At 34.7% G+C, this 9,229-nt stretch overlaps 1 protein-coding gene across 1 annotated transcript; it reads left to right on the top strand.

Moving 5' to 3' along the window:
* The first annotated feature begins 2,756 nt into the window (after positions 1–2,756).
* On the top strand, positions 2,757–7,891 carry LOC115994917 (disease resistance RPP13-like protein 4). The gene is made up of 3 exons (XM_031119258.1): positions 2,757–2,863; positions 2,956–3,028; positions 5,187–7,891. Exon 3 carries the CDS (start codon positions 5,195–5,197, stop codon positions 7,742–7,744), a length of 2,550 nt encoding a protein of 849 aa, XP_030975118.1. The 5' UTR covers positions 2,757–2,863; positions 2,956–3,028; positions 5,187–5,194; the 3' UTR covers positions 7,745–7,891.
* Positions 7,892–9,229: the final 1,338 nt, after the last annotated feature.

Raw genomic sequence — 9,229 nt, 5'->3', positions numbered from 1 at the left:
ACTACTTAAACCATTTTTTTACTTACCTATAACCACTTATCACATCAACAATTAGTAAAATAGTTTATATCTCTAATATTTTCCTCCTTTTAAAGACTAAAAAAAAAAAAGCCATAGATCTAAAAATCTAGAACAAAATATATAAGTCCCAAAAAAATAGTCCAACAACAAAAATTACCAATAGTAAAGTTAAAAAAATTAAGCTCAATCAACTAATTTTGCCCAAAACAAACAACCCATCCCTTTAAAAATTTTAAACAAAATATTTTTGTCCTTATCCAAAAGCATATGCATGCAAAAATAAATAAATAACATAAAAAAACTTAGCGGCTAAGCAGCAATAAAGCCGAAGTTGGAGCCACTGCACATAGTTAGCAGCAAAGCCGCCCCCAACTCTAAGTCTGGCTCTGTCCCTACATATGGCACATCAAAAAATTTTAGCAAATTTTTAGCTTCATAATTTGATATGCAGTGGGAATGTAGTTAATCAATATTCAAGTAACAAAAATCTTTTACCATTTGTTACTAGAAATCTTAGGGTTTGTTTGGTTGAAAGGATGGAAAAATAGAATGATAAAAAATTGTAAGGATAGATAATGCTTAGGTTTTCTCTTATGCATGTTTGGTAAAGAGAAATAGAAAAGTGAAATGATAGAAATAAGATTTATACTTCCTTTTTCGTTTTGTGCTGAAAAATAAGTGTAGGGGCCAAAACTAGCAGCCCGACCCAACTTGGATGAGACTGGTCAGGATAGAGGCCCAATACAACCAATTTGTAAAGGTGGATTGTCAAGGTCAACCTTTTCAGCTCTTGTAGCCACAATTTGGTAATTAGAGAAAGAAAATTGGTAAGGATGACAATTTTAAATAAAAAATTATAGCAAGGAAAGAGAAATTTTTATTTAAGTTCTTCCTTGGATTGGCCGAGGAGCAATGGATCTTTAGGAATACACTTATCAGTTTTACAATGATATAACTTTCTCTCTCTATTTCCCTATTTCTCTCTTTAAACTTTTTCCAATCTCTCCTCAAGGAGGACTTTCCTTCCTATATATAGCTGTTTAGCTTGGATCCAAACCTTCCACTTGGATGGCCATTGATCCTTCTTCAGATACTTGTCTCATTACTGTTTTGCTTACTGGCGGTAAAATAGGCTATAGGCTGTAGGTGCACTGTTCAAGGGTCATTCTACCATTAATGCAATAGATTGAGCTGGTAGAGTGCATTAAACGTGGAGGTGATGGATGTTTTATCTAAAAGCTTCCTCCTGCCCCTTACTTGCACATCACTATCATCCTCCTTAGCCTTCAAGCTTATGACCTTGGTGGTTTATCTTCAGTCTCCCAAGAAAGTATTTGTTCCTCAAACCATTTGTCCTCCTCGGTTTCCCTGACCTAACTATATATCCTAACTGGGCCGAGCTTGACCTAGTGAATAGTTCGGTCCAGTTGCACCTTGGATGTATCCCACTTGATAATTCCTTCTCTTCGAGCTTCCCCCTCCCACAATAAGATACATATTTTATTTTTTTGGCTGAGAAGAAAAAAGAGAAGATGAAAAATATAATTGGAATAAATTTATTATGATACTTATTTACATAAAAAGTATTTTTTTATTAGTATATAATTTTTTTCTATTATTATATAAAAATTAATATGATTGAGATCAATTAGTAGAACACATTACATTTATTATATTGTATTATTTTATTTCTTTACCTCTCCATTTTTTATATTAAAATAAAAAATGTGATTAGATACAATGACATCTTCCAAAATTATATACATCACCAAAAAAAAAAAAAAAAAAAAAAATCCCAATCATACTCTTTAAAGATTTTTTTTCTTTCTGTAATTAAAGTTTAGTTTTGTTATAGTTGTTAAAATAAACATTTTTTTTGTTTTTTAAAAATAAGAAATATAATATTAGCGACATAATAATTTATAAATTTTTTAACCGCCCTTAATATTATTGATTATGATTTGAGTAACATCATTTCAAATTTTCAATCATTCTTAATTTTTTTTTTTTAAGTTATATGTTTTATATCTAAGCTTAGTGTTAGAAAAGAAAGGAAAAAGATATTGTTAAAAATAAATGATTATCAAATAAAAGTATCCAAAGAAAAGTTTAAGAAAACAAAAATTCATATTCCGTGTAACTTGATATAGAACATGACATTGGTCTCCGACAAATTGACCTTTGGTCTTCGTCTCTGGCTCTCTGCAACTTGTTCCTTCGAAGCCTCCAAGGTTACAATGGCTTGACAGAGATGAAAACGACCTCAAGGCTCAAGACACGATGATTTGGCCTCTGTTTACAGTTAAATCATTTTTACCAAACATCTACTTCTTTATAAACCATTATGTGAGTAATTTTTTTTAAAATTTTTACTTTGAAGAGTTAAATTTAGTGTCAGCCGTGTTTGGTTGATAAGAAAACGCATGTAAAGAAAGGAAAACTGTCTGCCCCGGATGAGAATTTATCAGTGAAATAGCTTTAGCAATTTCCAAGAACCAGTGGAAGAGACTGACCAGGAAAAAGTCTAGTACTCAACGAAGTTTCTATCCTTTGGGCTATCGAACCGCGTGGAAAAAAAGCACTACCTTTTTATTTATTTAAATACTTATAGTTGACCGACCGTGGAGTTGACGAACATATTTCCTTAAATGTCCTTTTGTTGTCGAAGTACGTGGTAGCAGTATCATTGGATCACCTAATGGAAGGATGTTTACGTAAATTCAGCTCCCAAATTGTTCATAAAATTTTCATATGACTTTTTCTTTAACCAAATTGAGAGTTCCCAGACTTCTTTAAGAGAAGTAAGAAAAACTTGTCTGATCTTCTCTTACAAGGTTCATTTGTAAGTGTCTCACAAAACTCAGATATGTTTTATAATTGACAGATTATGGTTTATTCTGATTCATTCCGATTGCTTGGTTCCAACTCTTGCAGGATAAACTCACTTGGTTTCGTCAACACTGGGCTGCATCATTGTTGAAGAATTTAACCTGTGAACAAGCCAATTGTAAGTTTTAACATACCCAATTACTTGAACTTCATTCTTTTCCTTTTAGTTCTTTTCCTAGTAAAATGTTTAATAGCCTCTACCAACTTGTATTTTTACGGTTTCATTTCATTTCATTTGTATGAACTGTGGTTACTGATTTAGAAACTCATATCTATATATATGGCATGAATCCAGAAAATAAAATCTTATCTATGAAACCATTTCGAGTAAAATAGAGATTCCACGACACAAAAGAGTATTTGGGAGTAACAATAGAAGCTAGCTCAACCATCCACTTCATAGACATAAGTTCTGGTGCAAAAATGCTTTAAAATTTATTCAAACTAGGATCACTACTTACAGAACACCAGCAGCTTGGCCGCCTAAATTACAGCAGAATATATAAATTAATCAAGTAAAACAATTTAGCTCAATTGACACCTTCTAGTGTTTCTAACAGAGATATCTAAGGTTTAACTACTCATTTAGTTCAATTGCTACCTCCTAGCTCAATTATGTTATATTAACTACTCATTCTTCTCATCATTATTTATTGTGAAACTTCACTCACATGTGTACACCTAACATTACGGTCCTTGCTAGCTTCACTTAAACAGCCTGTAAATTCATACCATTAGGATAGTGATTCTGTTATTGGAGCTGATTAAAATTCTCTTTACCATCAACTTACGCTTTTCCGAACAAGTGGTAATTTATCACATACCCTTTGAGTTTGTAGTAGTCCATTGTAACTCCACATCCATGTGCCTTCTAATTAAGCACATCTCTATTACTTGCTTCCAATTTATTTTAGAAAAGATGCTATCGTAAAACAAGTAATTCCTGCTTTCCAAAAGTCTTCTACAAAATGGACAAGGGACATCCTATAATCCCATTTAAGTAATCTACCCTTTGTTGAGAATTTGTTTTTGAAATTTAGCCAGATTATGAAATATGCTTTGGAATAGCTCTTGGATGCTGTATCAGCTTCAACCATTCAGCTTTAGGCAATGGTTATCTAATAACATTTCAATATACTGTCAATATTTTCCAGCAGAGGCAGAGTCACATAGTTGCAAGTTGAAATTTAAAACGTTTTGAGGTATATGTAAAGTATTAGGGATTAATTGTTTCCTTCTTTTTATCTTTTTTTTTTTTTTTCTTTTTCAATTGCACTTATTGAGAAATTATTGTGTCAATTACAAAAGCAATTTTTTTTTTAAAAAAAATGAGAACTCTTTACAATTTTAAGAATCTATAGACTGATCAAATAAAAAATAATAATGAAGAACATGTTTTTATATAGCAAAAGTGGTCCCTAAAACAAAACAAATGATTTTTTTTTTTTTAAAAAAAACCTTCTCTTGAACCTACTTGTTCAAACAAATAACCACTTTCCCCATTACTTATTACTTAACACACCCTATCAGCTTATTCTCAAACCCTTCTATGGTTCATCTGTTGGAGAGAGAGAGAGAGAGAATACATGGAAAAAGAAAAGATTGTGCAACTAGGTGAAAAATGATTTAAACCTTAAATCTTATATTGGGTTGAATTTTTTTTTTTTTTTTGGGAGAAACTTACTGGGTTGAATTTGTTTGCTAGTTTGACAAAAAATTATAATTAAGAGGTTTCGTCTCATACTTTATTTAGTTCCTAAAAAGTGATTATTCTAGGACCTCTACTAATTAATTTTAAATAATGAAATTTTTAGATATTATCGGTTTACATGGTGACAAGTCTAATTATAGTGTTTATTAATTACTACAAAATTCCTATTAAGTTGTCTCTATAGTAAAAGTATGGGTTTATATTTCAAAGTGTTTGTGATTAAATTTATTGTTTTTGATGGTATTGATGATGGGGGATGATACAATGGTTTCAAAATATACAAATTTGTCAAGAAAGTTTGTAATAAGGTATTGGTTTGTAATAGGAAATTTTATTTTCAAAATAAAATAAAATCAATATATTTAATTACAGACATAGGGAGAAAATCTTGACTCTATCATTGTTTCCTATAGGAAAGGGCTCCCATGTGAGGCAATTTTCTTAGTAGTCTTGATTGCATTTCTTGATTTCTTCATTCTTTAATGATTCTCGCAATAGTATTTTTGTTAAATATTGAAGAGTTCTTTTTTTTTTCCTAATTAATTTTCTTCAAAATATTTTCAAGGCAAAGATATGGTGGATGCAGTAGTATCCGTTTTCTTGGGTAACCTGCTTAAAGCTCTTTCAGAAGAGAGCCGCATTTTGGTTGAATTCAGAGATCAGTTTGAAAAATTACAGAGTGAACTCCTATTAATGCAAGGCTTCCTCAAAGATGCTGACAGGCTCAAAAGGAAGCAGCAAGTCCTTCGTACGATCATGGTCAATTTGCGAGAACTGATTTTTGAAGCTGAAGACATACTAGCAGATTGCCAACTTCAGTCAAGGGATAATGACCCCTTTTCCGCTGGTTGGTTTATGTGCATCTATCCTAAAAAACTGCCATTCCAGTATCAGACTGGAAAGCGCCTTAAAGAAATCAACGAGAAAATTATCGAAATCAAGAAAAACATTGGACCCTATCTTGGAGTATCAATTTTGAACCAACCAGACCAAAATGACTTGTTTCCTAGATGGAGCTCTCCTGTGTATGATCATACACAAGTGGTAGGATTGGAAGGTGACAAAAGAAAGATAAAAGATTGGGTATTTAATGCAGATGAAGGCATACTGGGAATTGGAGTGGTTGGTATGGGTGGGCTGGGAAAAACCACTATTGCTCATGAAGTTTTCAATGATCGAGAAGTAGAGGTGCACTTTGAAAGAAGAATGTGGGTTTCTGTTTCCCAGACTTTTACTGAAGAACAAATTATGAGAAGCATGTTGAGGAACCTGGGAGATGCAAGTTCGGGAGATGATCGAGGTGAATTACTGAGAAAAATAAACCAATATCTCATAGGGAAGAGATATTTGATTGTAATGGATGATGTGTGGAGCGAGGATGTTGCTTGGTGGCAAAGAATTTTGGAAGGATTACCTAAAGGAAATGGAAGCACTGTTATTATTACTTCAAGAAATGAGAAAGTTGTACGAAAGATGGGAGTAAAGGAGGACAAAATCCATTGGCCTAAATGCCTTAGTGGGTCTGATAGCTGGTTACTCTTTCGAAAGATTGCATTTGCAGCCAGTGGTGGTGAATGTACATTCCATGAGCTAGAGAATATTGGGAAGGAGATTGTAGTGAAGTGCAAGGGTCTTCCATTAGCAATTAAGGTAGTTGGAGGAATGATGCTTTGTAAACCGCCTCGATATCATGAATGGAAGCGGATTTCAGACCATTTCCGCAATGAATTAGCTGAAAATGATGATTCTGAGAGTGGATTGAGGGCTACACTACAATTGAGCTATGATGAGCTCCCGTCTTATCTGAAGTCATGCTTCCTTTGTTTCTCTATTTTCCCAGAGGATTGTGTCATAGGCAAAGATCAATTAGTCCGTTGGTGGATTGGAGAAGGTTTTGTCCCACTAAGGGGTGGCAGATCAACAACTGAAGCAGGGGAAGATTGTTTCTCAGGTTTAACAAATCGTTGTTTGATTGAGGTTGTTGATAAGACTTACAATGGGACTATTTACAATTGCACAATTCATGATATGGTTCGTGATTTGGTGCTAAAAGTTGCAGAAGATGATGCATTCTATAATGAAAATGGTTCAAGTTGTCGTCATTTGGGGATCCAAAATGATTTAGGCCCAAAGCACCTCATTGCCAATCAAAAGTTGCGGGCATTGTTGTCCACAAATAAGACTGCTGAAGTAAACAAGATTGCATCAAGCATGGCCAAAAAAGTTCACGAGTCTCGGTACTTGCGGGTATTGGATGTTTCCAGATCAATCTTTGAAGCATCTCTCTCAGGTATATTGAATCAGATTGGTTCCCTTCAGCACCTAACCTACCTCAGTTTAAGCAACACTCATCCACTGATTCAACTCCCACCTTCACTTGAGAAGATCAGCCACCTTCAAATTTTGGATGTGAGTTATTGTCAAAATTTGAAAATGCTTCCATCTTATATTGTGACTTTTAAGAAGCTCAAGGTTTTAGATGTAAGCCATTGCGGTTCACTTGAATGCTTGCCCAAAGGCTTGGGAAGGCTTTCAAACCTTGAGGTATTGTTGGGGTTTAGACCTGCCAGATGTAGTCAATTAGAAGGTTGTCGCATTGGTGAATTAAGAAATTTGACTAAACTCAGGACATTGGGTTTACAAATAACTCAGGCTGATGAGATTGGAGACAATGAGGTCAATGCATTGATAAATCTCCAAGAACTGCAATATTTGTCAATGAGTTGCTTCGATAGTCATGGTAGTGATCTGATTACCAAGGTCGATAAACTCTTTCCTCCACAGCAACTCCATGAGCTGTGTCTCAAATTCTATCCAGGAAAGATGAGTCCAATGTGGCTCAACCCCATATCACTTCCTTTCTTAAAGTTTCTTTCAATCTCCTCTGGTGATATTGCAGAGATGAATCAGAGATTTTGGGGGGATGTTAATACTGTCTGGAAGATTGAGGCTTTGATGTTGGAATCTCTCTCGTATTTGGGAGTGGAATGGTTGATGGTGCAACGAGTTATGCCTTCATTAAGAGTTGTGAATGTGAGTTGGTGTCCGGAGTTGGGATCTTTCCCAGTTGATGATTTTGGCTTTAGAGGTGGCGTTTGGAAGAAGGAAGAGCACAGAAGCTAAAACAATGACAAACGTGAGGAGAAATAAATTTGATGTAATTTTTTTTTTTTTTTTTAATCATGCCATTGTAAAATTCTTGTTTCTTATTATATGTAAACATGGATATCATTTAAATTCAGCAATTGATGCCATTCATTAAACTCTTAGTTTCTATACATTGTTACAAATAAATCATGACAGCACAAATGTGTTCTTTCTTGTGAAGTTACATACTAATCGTTAAGCTAGAAAGAAATTGGTTTTTGCTTTCCTATCATAAATAAATCAGGACACTGTCTTATGTAAGCATTAATACTGCTCTCAGGCTGCTTCTATTTTAGGAGGAAATTGTGTTTATAGATATTAGTAAGGCCAATTATTTGTCTGGGCTAATGGTATTCAATGAGGTAGTTGATTAACGGTTACTCTCAATGGCTTGATTGATATGCATAATCAAATACGGATTTCTTGGAAAATTATTGGATAATCTCAGAGTACAATGATGTCGTACTCCTTCCTCTCATATTAATGATGAGTCTTACTATGAATTTCATTAATGTGATATACTATTATATGATAGAAGGAAGAACATTATTATTGTACTCCCAGAGTGTTGTATGACTGCATTTTCGGTCTCACACGTTCTTTTGGTGAGCTTTGTTTTCTTCTCACTATAGGTGTCACTATAGGTGAGCTTGCTTTCTATTGCTACCTTAAATCTTAAAAATCTTTAAAAATTATTTTTTCTCTTTCTCTTTTTTCTTTTGCTTTTTTGGACAATCAAAACTCTTCCCTGGTACTATGGATTCGGATTTTATTGAGAGGGTGCAGAATATAACTCTGACTAAGGAAAAAGGGGAGGTGATTAAGGTTGGAAGTACACACAGGGACAAAATACTTGAAGCCTATTCACTTAGTCTGCTAGGACGTTTCCTTACATCCCGACCATACAATCTAAGTGCTGCCAAATCACTAATTCGCTCAATGTGGAAGTTGGGGACTGATTTGAAAATTGTGGAAATGGGTGATGGCCTGTTGCAATTCAAGTTTGCATTAGAAAGTCAGCTGAAGTGGGTCATCCACAATGGCCCGTGGAGTTTCGAAAATCACCCTCTGGTATTAAGGAGATGGGAGAGGGGGATGACGGCAAGGACGGTTACCTTCAATTCCATCCCAATGTGGGTTCAAGTGTGGGGTTTGCCATTCGACTTAATATCGGAGGAAGCGAGTAGGGATATTGGGAGTGGACGGGGGAAGGTGATAGAGATTGACAACAAGGCCTTTTCATCGAAACAAGCCCGTTTTGTTCGGGTGAGGGTCGAAATACCTTTAGACAAACCTTTACGGCGAAGCGGAGTGGTTGCTAATCCTGAAGGCGATAAGGTTCGCATAGGATTCAAATATGAAAGATTGGTTGGACTGTGCTATCAGTGTGGGATATTGGGCCATAAAGCTAGGGAATGCTCACACCCTAGAGTCAAAACCCAACGTGAGCTCCCATATGGG

This window comes from Quercus lobata, chromosome 6 (genome assembly GCF_001633185.2).
Source record: "Quercus lobata isolate SW786 chromosome 6, ValleyOak3.0 Primary Assembly, whole genome shotgun sequence".
Taxonomy (NCBI): domain Eukaryota; kingdom Viridiplantae; phylum Streptophyta; class Magnoliopsida; order Fagales; family Fagaceae; genus Quercus; species Quercus lobata.
This window is presented reverse-complemented; position numbering and strand designations above follow the sequence as displayed.